Genomic DNA, 25,910 nt, shown 5'->3' with positions numbered 1-25,910 from the left:
AAATTTGGAAACGTAATATTTACTTTTTGTTGTTGTAAATCAGAGATGCTTGTTTTGTTTTGTTTAATCATGGCTTACTTTCGCTATCGGTAACGGAATCACGAATCTATGAAGTTTAGTGGATCCATTATTTTTAATGTCTTTTCTGCCAGTCCTAGATTCCGAGTTGAGGAGGATGACATACCATAGTATCACAGGTGTAGATTGTTCTTGTTCTGCCAGCTATAACAAAATAAAAATTCCAACAAAAACATTTTCTTTATAAAATATATAATTTTTATTTTATTGTTATGTTGTTAGTCTACTGGAAAACACCAAAAATTATTAAAAGGGTCAATTATTATGATTGGTAAAAGTATATTTTTAGACAAAAATATTTTGAGGATGTAAAACATTATTGTCAAGTTGGAATATTTACATTTAATATTTGTCAGGAATGTTTATTTGATGTTAACTTGACAGATGGACTTTATACGAACCATAATATAAGCAAAAATATATGTGACAAAACCGAGCAAAGATCGTATAGTGATGACATAATAAAAATATAGATTTTGAGATGGAGTTATGTAGGAGTTCAGTTTTGATAGACGGATGGGGCTTTTATGACTGGATGCCCAATAGAAGTCAGAAGGGAAAGGGGGGGGGCGACTCAGAAAAATGTAATAAAGCGTGCTAACTTTGTAAAAGAACCCAGCAAAGAATAAATGACTATATTAAAAAAAAAAAAAAAAAAAAAAGGAACTGAAGATGTTATAATTAAACTTTTAATATATATATATATATATATTTTTTTTTTTTTTTTTTTTTTATAAAAATGGACAATTGAATTTTTCTTTTCATAATAAAAATATATATTTTGAGATGGAGTTATGTAGGAGTTCAGTTTCGATAGACGGATGAGGTTTTTATGACTGGATGCTCAATAGAAGTCAGAACCCAGCAAAAAATAAATGACTAAAAAAAAAAAAAAAAAAAAAAAAAAAAAAAACTGAAGATGTTATAATTGAACTTTTAATTTTTTTTTTTCTTAGGAAAAAAAAAAAAAAAAAATGGACAATTGAATTTTTCTTTTGTGCGCCAATGATTTTTTTAAATTTATTTTTTTCCCTCAATTGTTGGGGAGGATGGCATACCATAGTATCACAGGTGTGGATTGTTCTTGTTCTGCCAGCCATGACAAAATAAAAATTCGAACAAAAACATTTTCTTCATAAAATATAATTTTTATTTTATACTTTTAATAAATCTCTTTTTATACATTTACCTTTATAAAATGATTGTATATGATTAAATAGAAACACCAGCAAAAGCTGTAAAAATAAATGCCATTAATGTCGAGAAGACACAAGATTAAGCTGACTTGTGTCTTTTATTAAAAAAAATGTTAAGAATTTGGGCCCATAAACATTTTGTAGTGTCCATAAAAAATAAAATGGATTTCTTGTTTTCTATTTGATAAATCTGTAATCAATAACTCCATGGAGACAGAAGTCTGTTTTATGTACGAAAAATATTTGAAAGATTCAAACTTTTTATGTTGTTTTGTGTTTTGTCAGCCAACCAGATTCCTTCATATCAGTTTCCAAAAATCCCTGAAAGGAAAAAAATTAAAAAAATGATAAAAATCCAAAAATCTTGAACAGAACTATAAATCATGGTATCATGATGGAATCAAGACTATATAGCTGTCACTCATTTCAACATTGGTAATGGTGTAATATTATCCCCAGCCCCTTGTAAGCAAGAAAAAAAAAAAAAAAAAAAAAAGGAAGGAAAAAGTATAACAAAAAAAAAGAGGAAGTAGGTTTATCACATGAGCGATGGTATAGGAAATAGGGTTGGTGGAAAGACAAAGGCATAGGAAGTTGTGCATCAACGCATACAAAGGAGAGCTGAGGTGGTCTTATAATGAAGGTATGGCAGATGATCGGGACGAAAGGATTGAATAAATTTTTAGTTAGTGTGTGGGCGGTTTTGGGTGTGGCCATGGGTATTGTGACAGTTTTACCATGGTTGGGAGTGGCTTGTAGACAGTTTTGGCTCAGGGGAGATGGAGGAAATCACTTGATCAACCAACACACAGTCTCAATAGCAGAGGGTCCATGGTGTCACACACACAGTCTCAATAGCAGAGGGTCCATGGTGTCACACACACAGAGTGCAACTTATTTTTACAGAAAGTTTCAGTTTGTGTTTTGTATTGTTTTATTTTTTTTTTCATACTTATGAACCCATGCACACACCCTCAACAGTTGACAATGTGAGAGACGATAACATAGCCAGAAGAGAAGATGAAAGAGAAGGCCACGAAAACAATGTTGGAATCAGCGATGTCGTTGAGTGGGTAATACATGATTTTCTCACTTTATTGGAAGGAGCTGACATCACCGATTGACCCCAGGGTGAAATGCTGTAACAAATGACTGGAAAGTCTAATTTACAACATAAATATTGCTTGTTGAATTTTTACTGATTCTTATGACAATATTTTTAAATAAAAAGAAAATAAAAATAACTTTTTTTATAACAAAAAATGCAAACGACAACACAAAAGCAATCATGTTTCATATATAAATCTCATCAATTATAAACTTAGTCATTCTGCTAGTAATATTTTTTTATATACTTGAATTGGAAAAAAAAAAAAAGGAAATTAAATGAAGAAAAATATTTGTTTGAACTCCTGCTTTCCCATGGCTATCTTCAACTGTGATTTCTACTGTCTGTTCTCTCTCTCAGCTGTCGAAATACCAACTGCTGTTGTGCTTCCAACTCATCCTTTTCACAAGTTTCTGTTCTCCTATGCAAATTAATGTCATATGTATATTACGGAGCCTTCTACAAACGAAGATCTTTCCTTTCTCTTTCCTTCCCTCATTCTGTCATCCAACAGGAAAGAGAGAGGCGCACCTGTTTGTGTAAGCCACTTTCTTTATTTCTTTCACCATATCATCAATTTCTCTGTTTTTGTTCAATTCTGCTACAATACTTAAGCCCAATCTTTTTATTTATCCATTGTTCCTAGCTTTTAGTTGGAAGTGGAGAATTAATTTGCCCCTCCCCATTCCTGTAGACCAACTCCAATTTGAGGTTGATTTACATACAAACCAAAGAATTTGAATCTCACAGAAAACCATTCCAGTATTATTAGAATCGACATGACACAAAGAAATCTGAATTTAGACCGAACTTGCTACTCCAAAAAGCTGATAGAGAACTTTAAAATTTGGTAACGAAAAACCCATTGACAAAATGAGAACATATATTCTAAAAATAAGACTTTGTAGAATTATATCCTTATTTTAATCTTCGTAAAATTAGTGCAAAACAGTTCAGTTCTGTGTTTTGCTTCATATAAAACTGATTAATTGTATGTAGTTTTTATATATATATATATATATATATATATACTAGCAGATATACCCGGCATTGCCTGGTATTAAATGTGACATTAAATTCCTTAAAAAAAAAAAAAAAATGGAAAGAAACTTAGATATGTGCATGCGAGTATCAGGTTTTTTTTTGTTTTTTTTTCTAAACAGTTTACTTCTTGTAAGTAAAAAAAAAATACTCGAGCTGAGATTGAAGCCAAAGCCTAGACAGTGAGTCAAGTACGAAAACCATTAGGCCAGCTTTCCACGATCTTTAAAAAGTGTTTTCAAACCTACTTATTCTTAACATAAGGAAGCTGTCATGTGAATCAGTCACGCAAATTCATGAAACAGTTGACAAACAGATAAAAGTCCAATGACCCCCTCCTCGCCAAGTATCGATTTTTCAATTTTGACTCCTTAAGCAGCCCTTTTTTCCAGATGAAACAGATTATAAAATGTTCTACATATCTGAATATCCTATATACCAATTTTAAAATCTGTAGATCAAAGATTCGTTGAGTATATAGGTTGTCCTCACACATTCTCACTATTATAGAAATATATTAATGATTTTATCACTAGTTTTCTAGATGTAAATCCACTGAAATCTTGGTGTTTATCAAAAAGTGCTCAATGACAAGCAGAGCATTATTATAATATATTTATTTATACAAACATTATTGGCTACATATGCGCAGACATGTTTCTGATGCGATTTCTTTAAAAGAAAAATGTTGCCAACCTAATAGATCCCACACTATCAGCTAGTTTTCAACCGCTGTCCCATCGATGAAATGTTGCATCTCTCTGCCTGTTTTATAAGTACTTTAATGGTAGATGCTTTGACGAATTACAAGCCCTAGTACCTCCTTGATGTAAATAACCCTGACAAACCCAACAAGCAGCAAAATCCCACCCCTACACAGTAGAAATCCCAGATGTAAGAAAACCACCTACTCTAATAGTTTCTTCCCTAGGACTGGTAGACTTTGGAATTCCCTTCTGGGTTCCTGTTTCCCTGAGTGTACTGACATGCAGAAGTTCAAGTGTAATGTAAACAGACATCTTGCTACTCAACTCCCTACATAGTACCCCTACAAATTATGTCCCAGATAGTAGCCCCCTACATCAAAGTGGCACTGTACCTTGTTTGCGGTGAAAATGCAATAAAAAGAAAAAAATGCAAGGTCATCAGGTCAGATTTTACAATGAAGGATATTAAAAAGAAAATCTTTCTGTTATTGGAAAATGAAATAAAAATAATAAAGAGGGGATAAAAAAGAATAAAAGGAAAAAGAAAACACACACACACACACACACACCCACGGTCCAAGAAAAGATTTTGCTTCATATGAAACTAATTGATTGTTACAATTAGTTTCAATGGTTTGTTTGTGCCTATTTTGCTTCCAACAATTTATGCTAGCCTTAATATTATTATAGGGATCATCGGTTACCATGCAAAACTGTTTCGGGGGTTTTATTGTTATTTCCTATTTCCATATTGCCGTCACTTTAAAAAAAAATTTTTTTTTTTAAATCTTGAATTTTACTTCTCCATGGTCTGATGGATTTTCTGGAAACATTACTTTACCCTGGGCATCTGTAATTCTGTTTCCTGTTCTTTTGGATTATCAATGGACTTATTTGGATTTATCCTGTTCTTGAATTTTACCTCCTTCTTCAATGAATTTTTACCATATCCTTTTATAGTTCTACTTTTTTTCCTTGTTCCTGCTTTCATAATCATTATGAATCTTTATAAACTTTCACAAACTGTTAAAAACTTTTTGTGAAAATTTGATTCATTTCATATTTGGAGTTTCTTTTAATGCATTAATCTGCAAAATTTATTGTATATTTTGCAAACCTCTTTCCTCTGAGAAGAATTGCATTTTTCCAAACTCTGCAGAATAAGGTCTTCCAAGTTTATTAAAAAAAATTCTGTATACTTTCTTTACAGGCTTTTAATGTTTTTTGAAAATTCGAATTAATTTTCAACAATAAGATTTTTCTATTATATATAGTAATACGCATAGACGATAAAACACTTTGGATAATCACAGATTTCAAGGGGGTTTTAGAAAATAAAAATGCACAGGATTTATCTCCCATAGAAAAAAAAAAATAGTTAACTGCTCTTTAAAGTAGCTGAACAGTGGCTTGGTTCCCACCAGTTTTAGCGATATACAAATAAGGTCCTGAACAGAGGTGTGTCCTCTGTCCCTACCATCATCAATGGACCTGAAGTAATTTCATCAGCATCTAAGCAAAACTATTTGCCAAAAACTTTGCAGCAAATTCTACCCTTTGCGATCAGGACCACCTACCCCCTATATTTCCTTCTGTGACTGAAGGCACTATGCGATATACAAATTTCTGTACGTGATGTTGCCAAGCTTATAAGAAACCTGGATTCCAGTAAAGCAACTGGTCCTGACGGCATTCCAGCCATAGTGCTCAAAAAGCTTCAACCGGAAATAGCTCCCATACTTACAAAGCTGTTTAAGCGTTGTCTTAAGAATTGCTTCCCAACACCCGGGAAACTTCATCAGTCTGCCTCGTATTTAAAAATTCCGTAGATTGGTCATCTCCCTCAGTACAGACCAATCAGTCTCCTGTACATCATGAGTAAGTTGCTGGAATCTGTGATAAACGGAGAAGTGGTCAACCACCTCAGCAAAATTAACTTGCTCAGTGACATGCAATTTGGTTTCCGTTTTGCGAGATCTTCAGCTGATGTACCAAGTGTTATATCACACAGGATTACTGAATCTCTCAACAGGATCTTCATTTCTAGAGCAATAGCTCGACATATCAAAGGTTTTTTGATAGAGTATGGCATAAAGGTTTACTTCACAAGATCGCCAGCTATGGAATAGCTGAAAATGTCCTCTCAATTATCACATCCTTCTCTCTGATAGGCTTATAATAGTGTAGTCATTGATGGGTAGAAATCAGAAAGTTATAGTAATAACGTAGGCGTCCCTCAAGGTTCCATCCAGAGTCCAATTCTCTTCTTAATTTTCATTAATGATCTTCCAAATCACATTCTTAGATCATTCATCATGCAGACATCAGACATTTATGCAGATGTCACCACAATCTATGGCAACACTTTAAAGACCAACAATGATCAAAATCTTTCTGATTCCTCTCTCTTCTGATCTTGAGAATATGGTGCAATGGGGAAAAAGATGGCTGGTTAATTTTAATGCATCGAAAACCAAACTTCTCTCCTTTCATTTTAATCGCTCTGATCCCCATCACACTCCAATTGAAATGAATGTTTTTATCTTGGAGAAGTTCCATGTCTCGACAAGCTTCTGGGACGGACCTTTACTCGTGATCTGAAATGGAACACAAACATCAAATCTGTTGCCAAGATCACTGGAAAAAGGGTTGGATCACTCTACTGTTCTAGCAGGTATCTCACTGCCGATGAATCCTCTATCTGTATAAGAGCCAAATACGCCCTAAAACGAAGTAATTTGCTACATCTGGGCGGAGTTGCTTAGTGCACCTTATCCAGCATTGACAAAGTTCAAAACCAGTTCTGAAACCTTTTTTCTTCCCTGCTACATGTTTCGTCACAGAAGAGACATTGCGAGCCTGTCTCTGCTCTATCACTATTTTCATAGCTAGGTGCTCGACATGATTCCCCCTTACCAAACTTTCACAAAAACGTCACTTGACTTGTTACAACCACTATAAACGATTTCCCCCACTCTCTATCTGTGCCTAAATCTAAATGTAGATTCCAAGAACAAAGCTTCTTTCCCAGAACTGCCCACCTGTGGAACACTGTTCCACTGTCCTGCTTCCTGGTTGAATACAACATGGTAACCTTCAAATCCAATGTAAACAAGTTCTTGTTGAGCCGTCCCCATAAATAATCAAATTCTATTCAATTTACACCATTAATTATTACTACATTACTACCTTACATTCATTAACCCTCATTCTTGAGTGGCTTTCGGGCCTTGATAAGTGGTGATTTACAAGTAAAAGCAAAAATCTGCTGGAATGCTTCAAAATGGGTAATCATTTTACATTAAATTCTAAAATAATTTTTGTTTATCTTTCATTAAAGTTTTTCAAGGTGTTCACATGTAATTGCCTACAAAGGTAGAATCACGTATTTTAGAAAGGTGGTCAGATGGGAGGGGGTTAACAGAAGGTATTAATCTACAATAATATCAAAGACATATTGCAATATATTAAATTTCCTGTTTTAGCAAAGATACAGCATTTTCAATGAAAAGGTAGTGTAAAAAAAATGTGATGAAACGCATATGGTCTTAAAGAGGAAAAAATATACAAATGTACAAGGCACAAAATATCATAACTTCCTTAATTTTAATTGGATTAAAAAAATTTAAAAAGATTCTTTCTTAGCTCATCAATCTCTTTCTATATATATATATATATATATATATATATATATATATACTAAACTTTTTAAAAATAGGCTGTTGACTTAGAATGAAATGCTTTATACTAAACTTGATATAAATAAATAGATAAGTAAATGTGGTATTATGGTGATTAATACTATTAATCCCTAACTGTGCATCGAATGGATACTACAATATTTAGTTCGCTGCACTTTAACATAACACAGGTCTAAAAAACATTTCAGCCAAATCTGCCCAGTAGTTCCTGAGAAAAAATGGAATAGAAAAATAAATCAAGATTATATATATATATATATACACAAATAAAAATTACAATTAAATTTACCAAAATGATCCAAGATGGTAAAACTAAAGTATATTAAAGAATTAATCTCAACCAGATGTAAAAGCTCGATAAAACCAAATAGGAGATAGAGCTTATAATCTTATCTTCCATCTTCTTGAATTTACTTGTGCAAATGGAAATTCAATGAACTTTCTTGGAGTTATATTTTTGGATTTTACCGTCATTGGATTATTTACCTTTCACCAGACTATCCATTCACGTGTAATCACCTTTTTCTTCACCATATTCCCTCTGCTTCACTTTTTGTTATCAAGTAAGAACTTTAACTTACTTGCAGTTTCATCAAATACTTTTGTATGCAAAATCCAATCCCGCATTTTGCTAATTCCTACCCTCTGATGAGAAGGACAGTATTTCTTCAAAACTCAGCAGATTAAGGACTATCCACTTATCCAGTGTTTCCTTTTCGGATTAAATATGTTTTTAACTTTTTTTCAAAATGTTTTTTAACATGTTTTATTAACTGTTTGCTCTTATATATATAAAATAGTAATCTACGGACATGTATTTCAAGGTACTACCTCTTGTCAGCATAGCTTGACTGGTTCTAAGATTTGAACCTCAGACCATATGTATTATGGTCGAGTGCATTATTCAAAACAATATGGGCGATTTTCTTAGGAAAAATATTTTCCATGATCTCCAAGGTTGGAGAAACTTAACCCTATTATCGTTAAAAAAACAAAAACAAAAAAAAACATACACACACACATATATATATATATATATGTTTTTATTTGTTTTTGTTAGCGATACTTCCTGAATGAATTCAATTATTCATACGAATTGCATTTTTACTTAAATTTGAGTTGGGAACAATTTTCCCCTTGACCAATTTGGCACCCCCTTAAAGTTGGAGCGGCATATATATTATTTTTAAAAAATAATTATCCACTGACACGTGTTTCCTTGTCTACGACTCAGAGTGGCTGAATCTAGTGAGACTCGAAATCGGGACCCCATGATAAGAAGCCTAAACCTCTACCACGCGATACATTTAGTAGTCAGGCGAGGCAGCCGTGTGGTAAAGGTTTAGGCTTCTTATCATGGGGTCCCGATTTCGAGTCTTGCTAGATTCAGCCACTCTGATGAGTCGTAGATGACGAAACACGTGTCAGTGGATAATTAGGTTTCAAAAATAATATATATATATATATATATATATATATATATATATATATATGACTACTTCATTTAATCATATAAATTAATATACGAAAGTATTATTTTATGCGTAAACTGTAAGTATTTACTTCAACAGTGCTCAATACATAGGTAGAGCTAGATAGTAAGTTATAAAAATATATATGGCATGGATAAAATGCGGAATATTCTGTGTAGCTTAATTGCCATATATATTTTTATAACTTACTATATATATATATATATATATAGTGTGAAGTGATGAAAGTGTTACTGTTATTGTTGTTATTGTTAACAGGACAGATTGCGCTGGAATAGTTTTTCTCACCTTTATAGCTGAACCAACGCCGTTCAAATCGAGCAAAAATGTATCATGTCCATACAAAGAATTTAATTCATAATATGTCACGGCTTCATTCCCTACAAAGATTCCAAAAAAATATATAAAAAACCAATGATGATGACGTTCAGAAAAGATAAAATCCAAATAAATCCAAAACAGAAAGCAAATCATAATTCATTCAAAAAAAACGCAATAAAGTTTGGATTTTTCCAAACTTAATAAACCGAACACTTCACGAAAAGTATTGCAAATAAATACTCATCTCATGTGTATAATGTGAATAAAAACATTTTTTTTTTAAATAAATGGATAAATGATTAAAACGTGAAAAAAAGTTAATCAAATGGATAAATTTCAGTTCTGAATTTTTGAGATGAGGGCTGGTTGTTTGTATAACTTGTTTTGATCAAACTATCGTTCTTATCTTGAGCGTTAATTGTGCAACGTTTCGATCAGTGTAGCTTTCGACCTTCATCAGGCATGTTGGTTGTTATCTTGAAAAAGAAAGGAGAAAACTTACTGGCTCCATAGATGGTTTCGTATTCTTGGAGTTGTTTTTGTTTTTGCGTTGTATTTTCGTATGTGTGAAAAAAAAAAATTTGGTTGACAAAGGGAGGCAACTCAACTAATTTTTTTTTCACACATACGAGAAAACAACGCAAAAACAAAACCATCTATGGAGCCAGTAACTTTTCTGCTTTATTTTTCAAGATAACAACATGCCTGACAAAGGTCGAAGGTTACACTGATCGAAACGTTGCACAAATAACACTCAAGAGGAGAACAATAGTCTAAACAGATAAATGTTTAAAACGTGAAGAAAAAGTAAGCATCGACTATCAGGTATGTATGATGATGTATGGAAGTGAAACCTTGCCAATGAGAGTTGAGGATATGTGTTTCATGGAGAGAAATGATATAAGGCTACTATCTTGGTGATACCATTGGAGCACAAAGAGGAGCTAGCATTCATGTGATCACAAGAGTTAGAAATAGATGGAGTAAGTTCAGGGAACTTTTGCCATTACTAACTAGCAGAGTGTTACCAGTTGGTAAAGGGAAGAATTTATAAGGAATGAGTATATTGTGATGATTAGGGCTATGACAACAGCATATTCTTTTCGTTGCTTTTACTCTCAAGTATATATCCGACACAGACACAATTAATCAACCGAGAACCACATCACTCTACATAAAACATGAAATATCAATGGATATGTACCTGAGAATCAAAACGAGGAAAAGAATATGCTGTTGTCATAGCCCTAGTGATGATGTATGAAAGTGAAACTTGCCGAGTGAGGATTAAGAATATGTATTGCATGAAGATGATACAAGAATGATACGATGGATATATAACGTGGATAATAATAGAGGGTTGGTTGTTTTTGTTTTACGGCATGTCAACCTTTTTTAGGTCATTTAATGCCGACTCCAGTTATTTTAAAGAAAAAGTTTTTAATAGAATATATATTTTTTTTTTTGTGTCAGTTTCTATTTTACCCATAGTTGCGACCCTAACAGGTACTACTACTCCGGGTCAGAATGAACCTGGGAGCAATAACAATTAAAGGGTGGCTCCACACTCCCCAAAACCCGCAAGCTGGGGCCTCACCATCGGATATAGTTTAAAGTCATATCCAGGACTGATAATACAGGGAAAGGTGTGCAGAACAAAAAACTGACAAAATTGAAACATTGAAAGAATGGATGAGAGTTCCTGAGTCAATCATTATTTTATTATTATTATTTTTTTTTTTTTTTTTTACAAATGAGTCATCACTTACCAAGGTCAGGAAGCCACTTGAGGATAAAGGTTAATGAGTGTACGGTAGTCAATGGGAAAATGTAATAATCGTTAGTGGAAATTTGGTAAAAAAGGTCAAAGGTTACATCAACCGAAACGTTGTGAAAATCACTCTCAAGATGAGAACAGTCGTCCGATGAATCCAAATAATACGAATAATCAATCCTCCTCTTAAAAATTCAGAAACATCAAATTATATCATACCGTGAATTGTTTTTACAAGCAGTTTTAAATATTGGAATACAATTGAATAAGCACCAAATTTTTTATCTAAAAAAAAAAAAAAAAAAAAAAAAATGTCTAGTCTTACTTTACCTGCATTTTGTAAGCCTTCCGCTAATTCCCTCTGTTGTCGAACTGGGAATAAAATATCTGTTTGCACTCCAATCACCATACATGGACAAACCACCCGACTGAGACCTTCAGTCATTGACTTAAATCCATCTTGCATATCAAATAAATCCATTGCCTTTAAAAGAATAAAAAAAAAAAAGAAAAGAAAAATTGTTATTGGGGTACATTGCATGCTAATAAAGATGCATTGCCAAATTGTACATATATAATACAAATGAACATCAGTTTTTTCCGGGAACACAATACTGTGGGGCTGCTTCCCAGCTCATGGTCTTTTTCAAATCTAATGTAAATAAGTTCTTGTTGAGTTGTCCCAAATCCTTCTAAAGCCAAAGTTTCACCATTACTGATCATGTTGTCTCATCATCTACCTAACACTTATTAATCCTTATCCTTGAGTGGCTCTGGGCCTTGATAAGTGATGACCCCCAAGTACAAACAAAAATGTATTCAGATTGATAATCATAATACGTAAATTTTATTTTTATGAGTAATCTACGAGGTGCCTTCAATAAGTTTCCAGACCTTTTTTTTTGCATGGCCACTTTTATTGATAATGCACGCATGAAACTCTAATCCTCTTCAAAGTAATCTCCTCCGGATGCAATGTACTTGTACTATTTCAACAACTTCTGGAAGGCTCCATAGAAATCCTCTTGTATGAGCGTGTCAATGACTCATTGCAGTCCCTTTCATCTCAATTGTTTGAAAACGACAGCCTCTAAGGGGTTTCTTTAAGTATAGGGAATATCAAGTCACAGAGGAATTTAATATAAATAAATGCAAAACCAACTTTTTTTCTTCCCCTAAAAGCAATAAAATTACCTTTGATATATAAAGAAGAGAATTGGGATCAAATTTAGTGCTAAAACTTTCTCCTTGGTAATCCAGATAACTTTCGATTGAAAATGTAGGACACAAACTTGGCTCTTCCAAAGGGTCAATTTTGTCACGGCCAAATCTTTGACTCCACTCAGGACCACTCCGATACGTCATCGTGGCAATTTCCCTGGAAAGAAAAAGAAAAAAAAATATATAAATTCAAAAGTAAAAAAATTTTTATTAAAAAAATAATATAAGATAGATTTAAAACATCATGACATAAATAAATAATTATCATGCTCAAACAGAAGGGCCCAACATATAAAATCAACAGTAAGTTCTTTGGTAAGACGGGCGCATTTGAAATCAAGGTTTCTGCTTCGAACACAACTGAACCATGATACATGACTTTTGCATTTTAAACTTTAATTCAAGACATTATAATATAAAAATAATTCTAAGAGTAGGTTTGTCACTGTGGGAAAACGTGACGTTTCCTCCTGATGTATTCCAACTAGAGCAAGCAATTTCCCTTAAAGTTAAAAAGAAAAGAAAAAAAGAAAAATTCAAAAGTAAAAAAAAATTTAATTAAAAGACAAAATAAAAACAAAATGAGAAAATAAAAGATTTAAAAAAAAATCATGACATAAAAAAAAAAAAAAAATCATGACATAAAAAAAAAAAAAAAAAATCATGACATAAAAAAAAATCATGACATAAAAAAAAAAAAAAAAAATCATGACATAAAAACATAAAAAAAAAAATCATGACATAAAAAAAAAAAAAATCATGACATAAAAAAAAAAAAAAAAAATCATGACATAAAAAAAAAAAAAATCATCTAATAATTATTTAAATTATTTTGATTAGCACTTTTATCCATTGTGCACCTGAAGAAATTTGGAAGTTACATTGACAAACATTGTGAGAATAATATCTAGGATTCCAAAAAATACAAATTTTGATCTCCATCTTAAAAATTCTGAAAAAAAAAAAAAAAATTTAAAAAAGAAATTTATCATTAAACTTAATTTTGATGTTTTCTTAAATTCTTTGCATGGACAACAATCACATGGAAGTAAATAGTTTGATGCCAGTGATCTTTTTTCCTCTAAAATATTTGTAGTGGCCTTGATTGTTTATTATTCTTTTTACTCATAAATAAAATAAAGGTGCCTCCTTGTGACTAATCCCTTCATTAATGAAAGTATTGGCTGTTGTTACTTAAAGAAAATTTGATTGTTGTCCAGAATTCAATCGAATCAACAAACAAAAATGTAGAAAAATTATTTATGAATTAGGAGGCGCCTTCAATAAGTTTCCAGACTTTTTTTGTACAAGCATTTAAAATTGTTGTAGATTCTTGGAAATTTAGTATGTTATTGCGATACATCCTATGAGATGACTGACCAATTGCTATTATTTCAGGTTCAAAGGAACAGCTACAGCAGGAATTGGAATACACCCTACTAAAGCCTGATTGTCACAGATGTCAAATTTCGAAAATGCAATCTGGACGTGAGGACACTTTAGAACAGTAATATGCCATAAAATTCTGTTTTAACCCCGAAAAAATGCCACAGAAACATATGGAATGCTTCAGACTGCTTTTGGACCATCTTGCATAAATTGAGCACCAGTTTTTGAGTGGCATAAGAGATTCAAGGAAGGCAAGGAGTTTATGAGGGATGATGAGAGTTGCGGGAGGAGTAAAGAAGTCAGAACACTAATTGATTGGCCAAATAAAGAATTTCATGGATAAGGACTGCTATGTCTATAGAGATAATAAGTGCACAGTTTGATGTCAGTGTGGGAACTGTACACACAATTATTGACGAGGAACTGAAGATGTGGAAGATTTGCATAAAATTTGTCCCAAGAGTACTAAGAGAAGATCAGAAAGAAAGATGTTTTCATGAGAGCAGGGAGATGGTTGAGCTGATCAATTCAAATCCCACAGTTCTTGATGCTCTGGTGACCTGCGATGAAAGTTGGATCTACAGCTGATCCAGACACTAAGAGACAGAATTCCTAATGAAGTATGCTGGCTCTCCCAGACTCAAAAAAGCCAGACAAAGCAAATCCACACAAACTTTGACAGCACGGCATGATCTACATGAACTGGGTTCCCACTGAACAGACAGTCAACAAGAAATACAATACTGAGGTTTTAAGGAGTGCAGGAAAAAATTCAGTACTTGTACAGTTTAATCAAGACATAAAAAAAAATGAAAATATTGAAAAAAGGTTATATTGTATGCATTCGTTATGGAACGAAGTTCTCCAGAAAAAAAATTCACTTTATTTCATCAAGTAGTTTTTTTTTTGCAGCGAAAAAAACAATCTGTTATGATACCGAGCAAAAGGTTTGATTTTTAGGAAGAAAAGCTAGTATTAAAGATGGGGAGGGAGTGTCGGCGCTTTAAACTGAGTTATCTCCCCATGGCGTGTTCAAAAAATTCAAAGATAGCTACCATCAATGCGCTGTCATAAAAACGCGTTTTTCCGCTGTAAAAATCAAATTAAGGGAGATCTTCCGGCCAAAACGGACACGTACCATATAACCTTTTTTTTTAAATTTTTTTTTCGATATTTTCATTTTTTAATGTCTTGATTAACCTGTACAAGTGCCAAAGATTCTGTCGGAAGAGGCCAGCACTCTTCAAATCGGGTCAGTGGCATTTCCACTAGGACAATGCACCAGTACACAACTCCATCCTCGTCACAGACTATTTGACAAAGATAGACATCAAGACAATTCCTCACCCTCCCTATAGTCCAGACCTTGCTCCCTATGACTTTCTGTTATTCCCTAAACTTAAGGAAAACCTTAGCGGCTGTTGTTATGAGACATTTGAGGAGATGAAAGAGGCTTTGACGCGGTCCGTGACGTAGCAAATAGCGAACTGATTGAATCCAAAATTCGACGATTTTTATAATAATTTTGCGACGTTTTGATTGGTTGTTTAGCACAGCCGTTGGTTATAAAAATGATTGGCGAATCCATTCGTCTCATGCCCCCATTACAAGTCAAAAACTTTTTACAGACACGCTCACACAAGAGGACTTCCATGGGACCTTCCTGAAATTGTTGAAACGGTACAACAAATACATTGCAGCTAAAGGAGATTACTTCGAAGGGGACTAGAGATTCATTTGTGTACCATCAATCAAAGTGCCCATATCAAAAAAGTCTAAACTTATTTAAGGCATCTTGTACGTGCCAGTCACAGAACAAAAATGTCATTCAAAAGAAAATCACGTAAATTCATAAAGTAGTTTTTTTTTTTATAAATAGAAAATCATATTTTTATGATTTGTAGCAATTTTAATAATTGTATCCATTACAAGAATGATTTGAATCTTAGTAATTATAATCGAGTTGTCTCCCTTTATTTAAAACAACATGGCAGACAAAAACAAACTCGTTTATTCCTAAAATTTATTTTAGTGAGTTTACGCAATTTTTAGAATATGACATTTTCGTTTGGTGACGGGTACGTACATCATAGAGATTGATCTTTATTTTTAGGTTGAATTTTAAACAAGCACCGAGAATTCTTATTTTCAATCAATTTCATTGATTTGAATATTTAATCCTTATTTTTATTCAAATTTTATTTTTTATTAGTCATAAATAGAAGACGATGTAGAAAATCCAATAAGAGAAGAAAGGTTTACCTGGCCAATTTCATGCCGACATGAGGAAAAGGCCCATCATAATAAAAGCCCTTATTCCAGTTGGGGTCCATCATGATGATTTTCCTCTGAAGATAACGTAGAGCAATGGAAGATGGATGAGACTGTGCACAGGCAGAAACAGATACCAATCTGAAAGGAGTAGAAAATCTCAGAAATATGATAAAGAAAAAAAGACTTTGAATTAAATGCAAGAATGAGCACAAATTTAATCATATTGAATGAAAAAAAAAAGGAAATTAAATGAAAAACAAATGAAGCATGCATGGTCCCACGTGAGTGCACAGTGAACGAGGCATAAAAAATTTGCCCCCCCCCCACCATTTAGTCCCAAAAGTCCCCAGGGAACATCAAATCCTGGAGAAAACGAACAAACGGTGCAGTTTTAGGCCTTAACACATTTAAATTTGAATTCAGCACCATGCAAAAAATGAGATGACTAAGTCGATCATTTGTTCCCCCCTCCTTCCATTTGGCTCCAAAAGTCTCCAAGGCCTTAACGTATTTAAATTTGAGTTCAGCACCAAGCAAAATTGCTAAATGGACATACACAGAAAATTTTGGACAAATATGGTAAAATAGTCCCAAAAATGGAGTGATTTTATTAACCCTAAAAGAGCCCCTGGGGCACGCCCAAGAGTTATCGCGAAGTATAGACAAACAAAATTATACAGAAATCAGTTAGTTACAACTTTTCAGAAAGTTTTATAAAAATCCAAAGACATCATTTTTAAAAAAAAAAACACAAAAGTGTCAATTTAGGGGGACAACCGAAGTTTTCCCGGAAAATCCGTTCTGTTACTTTTTTACTCGTATCATGTTTAATGTTTGTGCAAAATTCAAAAAAATTCCAAGGCGTAGTTATTGAGAAAAGAACAGACAGATGAACGGACAGGTCCGCCCTTCTTTTGACGGGGGGACAAAAAATATTTGTGTGAACTCCCGCTTTCCCACGACTAACTTCAACTGTAATTTCCACCATCCATTCTCTCTCTCAGCTGTTGAAAAAACTGCCTTGTGCTCCCAATTCGTCCTTTTTATAGCAGTTTTTTTCATATGCAAATTAATACCAGATGTATATTACTGAGCCTTCTACAAACAATCTTTCCTTTCTCTTTCCTTCCCTCATTCCGTCACCCGGCAGGATAGAGAGAGGCGCACTTTTTTGTGTAATTCACTTTCTTCATTACTTTCACCACATAATCAATTTCCCTAATTTTGTTGAGCAATTCCGCTAAATATATTCAACCATAAACAGTTTATAACTTTTTTTTTTTAAACCATAAACAGTTTATAACTTTTTTTCGTTTTTATCAAGCGAAAAAGTCTAGTATTTGTCTTATGAACAAAACTTTTCATTTCATATTTTACAAAAACATTAAAGAGTTTCATAGAAGAATGGCTTTCTTAAAGTTAAGATCCTTTTTGTATGGTTTTATTTTTAAAAAATAATCATTTCTGCGTGCTTGAACCATTCTTCTTATTTAATGTTATTATAATATTTTAATTAGTAATGGGACGATTCCAATATTTTTCCCCTGATTCCGATACAATTACCGATTCTGTACTAAATTCCTGATTCCGATTCTTTATAAAATCTCTAAATATTTAACTGCAGTTATTTTCATGTATATGGTAAAAATACATGTTAATTGTGCAGATATTTTCTCAAACATAAAAATACACGCTTGGAGGGATAATCTATCAATTTTAGTTTTATTGGAAGTTTAAAACCAATAAATATTTATTATTTTATCATTTCTGTCAACAGTGGAAGTTTTTGTTTTAAATAACATTAAATCAAAAAGATAGTTAAAAGAATCGATTTTGGCATCGGAAAATAAGCCGAAATTTTTCTGATTCCGATACCCCCAAAAGTACCGATTTTACTGATTTTTATTAAAATTAGTGTTGGGGCGATTAATCATCCCAACACTAAGAAACAAAACAAGATTCTCACCTGCCAACTCTATTTGGATAAAGAGCTGCAGACATCAGCGATAACATCCCACCAAGTGAAGAACCAACAGAGCCATGCAACTGCAAAGAACAAACAATTTCAATTTATCGAAAATTATTTCTTGCATAAAAATCAAAATAATCAAAGAAATAATTAAATTTTTTTTCTTCAATTTAAAAAAAAAAAATGTATTCAACTTGTTAGAGTTACTTCCCTTGAGCTGCTACTGTTCCTATTTTTACTTGCCTCCCCACGAGGGCAAAGTGAGACACAAGATCTGTTTTTAATGTGGGGAAAATCAGCTCCTTCACAAAGAAGGTACTCTGGATCAGAACAAATATAACAATTGTTTCAGTCTAGAAGGATTTCTCCTCCACTGACCAAAGACAGAAAAGGTGAAGTATCAGAACAGGAAATCCAGTTGTTTCGAATTAGTTCCACTTTTTTAATCAGATTAGAAAAACCAGAATGAAGTACAATTGCTTGAAACCAAATAGGTGTTCAAATTAAAGGCAGAAACATCATCTACTAAATATGATAATGTATTATAATTAGTGTTGGGACGATTAATCGGAACTTTTAAAGTACTGGAATTAACGAAAAGCCTCCAACCACGCAAAAGGGGTCTTTTGGATAAGAAATGTTTAATGAATATGTCAACACGTAAAAAGTCCGCCGCAGTAGTTTTAAAATTTATTTTGGTGCTAAGATGTTATTACTTCTCTATTTTGACTTAATTCTGTCTATTTTATTTCAGTCAACCATTAAATGCAAAAATATTCTAGAATACCCCTCCCCCACTGAGAAGAAAAAAGGAAAAAAAAAAAAATTATTTTAGAATTTACTACTTCACTTTTCCTGTATAAATATAAATAAAATCATCTCCTCACCCCAACCCTCTCCCACCCAGTCTGCCATAAGGACAAACTCGGAAGCGAGTCAATGAACGAAAAGCCTTCAACTACGCTAGAGATGTCTTTTGGATAAAAAATGTTTAATGAATATGCCAACACGTAAAAAGTCCGCCGCAGTATTTTTTAAATTTATTTTGGTGCTAAATATCCTTGTTATAATTCTTTGGAGGTGTCTCTTGGATAAGAAAAAGTTTAATACCTTAAGCAGAAATTACAGTAATGTATTGTATTTTTATTTCATTCATAAACATGGGAAAGGAAATTAACTTCAAATACCTTTAATTTCGAATTAGAGACTCTGACTTATACTAAGTAAATATAAATAAGTCCGTTAACCCTCCCCTATTTTTTTTTTTTTTAAATGGAGAGTAGACAACGCATTGTGGATGTGTTATCGGCAGCTCCTGGTATTCTTGCTTCTCCTTATTTGTCCCTCAGTCCTCATTTCGAATGAGTGATTTTTCTGACAAAGGGAGAAGAAAAAGCTGCTTTCCAGGACGGCAGTACTTTGTGAACAGTAGCCTGAGATGTCGGAAATTTTTATGTTTCTATGTCTATCCTTGTGGTCATGTCACTAGTAAGGGTGCTGGAGGTAAACATTTCATCTGGGCTGATGTTATCCGCCTGATAGTCAGGGACCCGAACCTTGGATTAACCACTAAGGAGGCTGTCCTATCAGCAGGTGCAAAGTACTGGGGCTGCTGTATTGCCATCTGGTGAATGGATTCTGGACCATGCAGTAGTTTCTGGTAGGGCCTCTCGATGCCATACTAGTGGGTAATTGTTACAGCTTTACCTTATATGCTACAAAAGAAAAAAAAAAAAAAAAAAATTCCTATCTTTTTCTCTCCATCTCTAACCAAGTCTGTTGACCTGTTCCACAAATCCCAAATCCTCAACATGAAATATCTCCAAAAAAGAAACACGAATAAACCTAGAACCCCATCCTCCAACGTAGACCCCTACTACCATGTCTCCTTCTCCAACATCAGGGGTCTACGTTCCAACCTTCCAGAGATTGAAACCCAATTACAGGAGACGAAACCAGACATATTCTTTCTAAGTGTAACTGGAATAGGGCCGACCACTTCCCTAGACGAATTCATAATTAAAGGATACCCTAACTTAACATCTAAATCTGACCCCCAAGATTGCCATGGCCATGGAATGTGTGCCTACATTAAAGATGGCTTCCCATGTGGCAGGGATATCTCTAGAGAAGATCCTAATTTACCTTATATGTGCTTCTGGGTTGCACTTGCTTACACCACTGCATTTATATTTGCCCTCTATCGCCCCAACAACAGCGGAGTTACTATCTTTAAGAGCATATCTGAGAAAATTGACCACATCCTGCCTGCTCATCCTTCAGCTAACATTCACATTTGTGGTGACTTCAATGTCCACAATGCGGAATGGCTGACCCACTCGAACAAGACAGATGATGAGGGGAGGTTCTGTCATGATGTCGCCATTGCCTATGACCTCACTCAGATTGTTCACGAACCCACCCGTGTGCCCAATACTTCCAGTCAGCACGCTAGCCTTCTAGACCTTTTTTCACAACTTCCCCTGAGCTATGTTCATGTTCCATTCTGTCCCCTCTGGGATCTTCCGACCACTCGGTTGTATCAGTTAAGATAAAAACAAAATGTAATAAGTCTTCAGACGTACCTCTCCACCATTCGGTATATCGATACTCCACGGCTGACTGAGATAGCTTCCGTACATTTATATCTGATCTACCCCTACATTCCATATTTAAAAAGGATGTGTCCTCTGTAGCATCAGATCTGACTGAATGGTTAATTGTAGGCATAGATTGATTCATACCATCCAAAAAATTCCAACAAAAACCTAACAGCCAACCATTGTTATCCCCAGAATGTGCTGCTGCCATCGCGCACAGAAATCACTTTTTCCATAGCTACCAACGTAATAGATGTACTGAGACTAAAGCTGCTTTCAGGAATGTCAGCAACCACTGTAAAAGAGTAATAAAAAATGCAAGAGAGCTATATGCTCAGTCCGTTAAATCCAAAGTTGCTGAACAGCGGCTTGGTTCCCACCAGTTTTGGCAAATAGCAAACAGGATCTTGAACAGAGGCGTGCGTTCCATCCCAACCATCATCAATGAACCTGAGGTCATCTCGTCAGCATCAGACAAGGCCAAACTATTTGCCAAGAACTTTGCAGCTAATTCTACCCTACACGACGAAGGCCATCAACTCCCTGTATTTCCTCCTATAACAGACAACACACTATGCAACATACAAATATCTGTGCGTGAGGTCGCTAAGCTAATCAAGAACCTTGATTCCAGTAAAGCAACTGGCCCTGATGGCATTCCAATTATAATGCTGAAAAAGCTTCAACCAGAACTTGCCCCTATACTTACCAAACTGTTGAAGCGTTGTCTTAAAGAGAAGTGCTTCCCAACACCCTGGAAAACCTCATCAGTATGCCCTGTAGTTAAGAATTCAGGTGATAAGTCATCCCCATCTCAGTACAAACCAATGTCTCCTGTGTGTCATGAGTAAGCTGCTGGAAGTCAACCACCTCAGCAGAAATAACCTTCTTAGTGACATACAATATGGTTTCCGTTCTGCTAGATCTACAGCGAATGTGCTAAGGGTTATATCTCATAAGATTAGTGAATCTCTTGACAAAGGCTTCTTCTCTAGGGCAATTGCTCTTGACATATCAAAAGCCTTCGATAAAGTATGGCATAAAGGCCTAATTCACAAGATTTCCAGCTACGGTATAACTAGAAATGTTTTCTCGATCATTAAATCATTTCTCTCCGATAGGCTAATAATAGTGGTTGATGGGTAGAAATCAGAGGCCCTCCGTATTAATGCTAGGGGCCCATCCTGGGCCCAACTCTCTTCCTGATCTACATCAATGATCTCCTAAAACACATACTTAAATCATTCGTTGGCATCTATGCTGATGACACGACCATCTATGGCAACACATCAAAGGCTGTAAATGACAAAGTTCTCTGATTCTCTCTCCTCTGATCTTGAGCGCGTGGTACAGTGGGGGAAGAGGTGGCTGGTCACTTTCAATGCATCCAAAACCAAACTCCTATCTTTACATCATCAACGCTCTGATCCCCATCTGGCATCAATTGAAACGGATGGCTCTCGACTAGGGGAAGCTCTATGTTTTGATAAGCTTCTGGGCTTGACCTTTACTCCTGATCTGAAATGGAACACGTACATCAAGTCTATTGCCAAGGTCGCTGGAAAAATGGTAGGATCCTTCTATCGCTCCAGGAAATATCTCACTACTGATGCAATTCTCTACTTATATAAGAGCCAAGTACATCCAAGGATGGAGTACTGTTGCCACATCTGGGCAGGAGCTGCGAAAAACACTATCCTGCCTTGACAGAGTACAAAATAGGATTCGTGGCTTAGTGAGGGATGCCCTTTTCTCTTCCCTACAACCTCTCTCCCACAGGAGAGACGTTGCGAGCCTGTCTTTGTTTTATTGTTACTTCCATGGCAAGTGCTCGTCTGAGCTCCAATCTCTGCTCCCCTCTCGCCGATCTTTCACGAAAAACACCCATCTAGCTGAAGCCACTGTCAAAGATTTTCCCCACTCTTTATCTGTGCCAAAACCAAAACGTAGATTCCATGAACAAAGCTTCTTTCTTAGAAGTGCACGCCTATGGAATTGTTCCGTCTGCCTGTTTCCCACCTGACTACAACTTGGATGTCTTCAAGTTCAACATAAACAAATTCCAGATGAACCGCCCCCATAAGTAGACACTTTATCAAATCTCAACATTAATGTACTGTACACGCAATAACCCTTATCCCCGAGTGGCTTCCGGGCCTTGATAAGTGGTGACCACCTTGTAAAAAAAAAAAAAAAAAATCAGTATTGCAATTGGAAAAGTTTTTGCCTATTTTCCGATGCCAAAAACGATTCTGTTTCTTTCATTTGTTTTTTTTGGTTTAAGACTTAATTTCTCACTGTTCATACTGAAGATTAAATGGTAAAAATATGCACTGATTTTAACTAACCCTAACCCGACTGATTTTAAGCTACAAATGATCTTAAACTCTCTAGATCATCCACACAAGTGTATTTTCATGTTTGCAAAAATATATACCTTATATCCCATGGGCTTTTATGGTAATTTAAAGAAAAGCAACTCTATAGCTAAATATTTTGTGATTTTAAGTAAATTGGAATCAGTAATTGTATCGGAATTGGTAAGTTAAAAAAAAATTGGTAATTGTATTGGTAGAGACGTCGCTAGCCTGTCTCTGCTCTATCGTTATTTTCATGGTAAGTGCTCAACTGAACTTCAATCTATGGTTTGCCCTGGCTAAACTTTCACAAAAAAACACCTGACCACTACATATGATTTTCCTCACAAAGGAGTGTGAGGGAGGGGGGGTCGTTTATAGGGGTTGTAGCTAGTCGAGTGTTTATTTTTGTGAAAGGGGAGGGGCATAGATTGGAGTTCAGTCAAGCACTTACCATGAAAATAACAATAAAGCAGAGACAGGCTTGCAACATCTCTTCTGTGGATGACTTTTTTTTTTAAGACTGTTCATAATTTTTAAATTTTATTTTATTCATCATCCATCTATTTTACTCACGGAGTTCAGAATTAGGATATGGTAAGGGAGAAACCAATACGTCTTAGCATGATAATGCTACAAAGAAGATATAGAAGAAATTCTTGAGCATTTGTGTTCCATTATTATTGACTAGAAGATGCAGCCGGCATTAAATTCCTTTTAAAAAAGGAGGTAAAAAAAAAAAAATTGTTATATTTATTACCAAGCAATGCCAGGTACATCAGCTAGTATATATATATATATATATTTTATTATTATTCTTTATGTAAATAGTCATATCTTGCTATGATGTGCAGACCGTTTCGATCATATTAGATCTCATCAGACAAGAAAATTTAAAACTTCAAAAATTGAAAAGGGTTCAAGACCATTTTCAATTTTAGAGGAGAGAAAATATACTTTGCCATGACTGATGTGAAGCAAGGTTAATGTTCTTACCAAGAACATTAAGAAATAATAAAAAAAATATATAATTTGCTCTCTTGGATTCAGCACTATCAATGACCCTTGCTAAAATTCAATTATTCTTAATTTTTGGATATCTTTCTACTAGGAATATATATGTCTTGGAAGTTTTTTAACCTTTAAAACTATACAAAAAAAAAAAAAAAAAAAAAAATTTATCATTCATTAGAAAACTATTTAGTCAGTAAGTCATTCAATCACCTGCAATCACTGCATCAACTTGCTCTCTTGAATTCACTATAGTACCAGTAATAATTTATTTTTTAAGAGATCATCAGTTGTTTACCATGAAACATTGTTTCGGGGATTTATATAAATATATTTATATATATTTGTAATCATAGACATACAGTCCTGTTTCGTTGTATCACAACTCATCATTGCCGCTAGACTAGCACCTCTCCCAAACCAAGGATTGAACCCAGAACCGGCGTGTTGACAGTCGGCAGTTCTACCACTCGACCACAGAAGCGATGCCCGCAAATAACCTCGCCGAATGTCTATTTAAACAAACATCCGTCCACCACTTTTATAGTGCTTAAATCACCTGTTGACAGAGTACAAAATAGACTTCGTGGTTTAGTGGGGGATGCCCTTTTCTCTTTCCTGCAACCTCTCTTCCACAGAAGAGACATTGCGAGCCTGTCTTTGTTTTATCGTTATTTCCATGGCAGGTGCTCGTCTGAGCTCCAATCCCCCCCCCCTCGCCAATCTTTCACGAGAAACACCCGTCTGGCTGAAACTACTGTCAATAATTTTCCCCACTCTTTATCTGTGCCTAAATCTAAGCATAGATTCCATGAGCAAAGCTTCTTTCTTAGAAGTGCACGCCTGTGGAACTCTCTGCCGTTTGCCTGTTTTCCACCTGACTACAACTTGGACATCTTCAAGTCCAACATAAACAAACTCCTGACAAACCGTCCCCTTAAGTAAGACACTCTATCAAAACCCCCAATACTAATGATTACTACAATACTATCTCACTGATTACTGTACACGCAATAACCCTTATCCCTGAGTGGCCTTCGGGCCTTGATAAGTGGTGAACCCCATGTAAAAAAAAAACAAAAAAAAAACAAACAGCAAGCTTCGCATTTTTCAGCCAATTATATATATATATATATATATATATATATATATATATATATATATATGAGAGAGAGAGTGGAAGAGAGGAAATGAGAGCGTCATTAAGTCATTAATCACAAAGTGATGAAGGATTAAAAAAAATATTTTTAAAAAGAAAAAAACAAAGTTGTTTTTACCTTTTCTATGCCAAGATAATCTAGCAGTAAAAATTGTGAACGGATCATATCATCAACAGTGACCAACGGAAATGTGGTTGAATACGGCTGGAAGGAAATTTAACAAATATTAGTTTCAAAACGTTTTTCAAAAACTAATTCAATGTAAAATGAAATTACAAAAATCTATATATCTAAAAAGGGAAAGTGTGTGTGTTTGTGAGGACACTTCTCAACCTATATACTCAACAAATTTTTGATTTGACTTGAAATTTTGTATATAGGATATCCAGACATATGGAAAACTTTTTAAACCATTTTCATCTGGAGGAAGAGCTATTAAGAGGTCAAAATTGAAAAAATGGTACGTGGGAGTCATTGGATTTTATCTGTTTGCTAACTGTATAATGAATG

At 34.4% G+C, this 25,910-nt stretch overlaps 1 protein-coding gene across 2 annotated transcripts in view; it reads right to left on the bottom strand.

Moving 5' to 3' along the window:
- Positions 1-1,205: 1,205 nt before the first annotated feature.
- The window catches only part of LOC145247561 (uncharacterized), a 46,832-nt gene continuing 22,127 nt past the window's right edge, over positions 1,206-25,910 (bottom strand). For both annotated transcript variants that reach the window (XM_080109407.1, XM_080109408.1), the window contains exons 5-11: positions 25,518-25,604; positions 18,270-18,349; positions 16,292-16,441; positions 12,614-12,797; positions 11,750-11,903; positions 9,613-9,704; positions 1,206-1,595 (exon numbers count right to left, since the gene is read on the bottom strand). In XM_080109407.1, the coding sequence (XP_079965533.1) occupies positions 1,536-1,595; positions 9,613-9,704; positions 11,750-11,903; positions 12,614-12,797; positions 16,292-16,441; positions 18,270-18,349; positions 25,518-25,604 (807 nt within the window). In that variant the 3' untranslated portion in view covers positions 1,206-1,535. The remainder of the gene's footprint in view (positions 1,596-9,612; positions 9,705-11,749; positions 11,904-12,613; positions 12,798-16,291; positions 16,442-18,269; positions 18,350-25,517; positions 25,605-25,910) is intronic.

Source organism: Euprymna scolopes, chromosome 25 (assembly GCF_053919585.1).
Source record: "Euprymna scolopes isolate OS-2025 chromosome 25, ASM5391958v1, whole genome shotgun sequence".
Classification (NCBI taxonomy): Eukaryota; Metazoa; Mollusca; class Cephalopoda; order Sepiida; family Sepiolidae; genus Euprymna; species Euprymna scolopes.
This window is presented reverse-complemented; position numbering and strand designations above follow the sequence as displayed.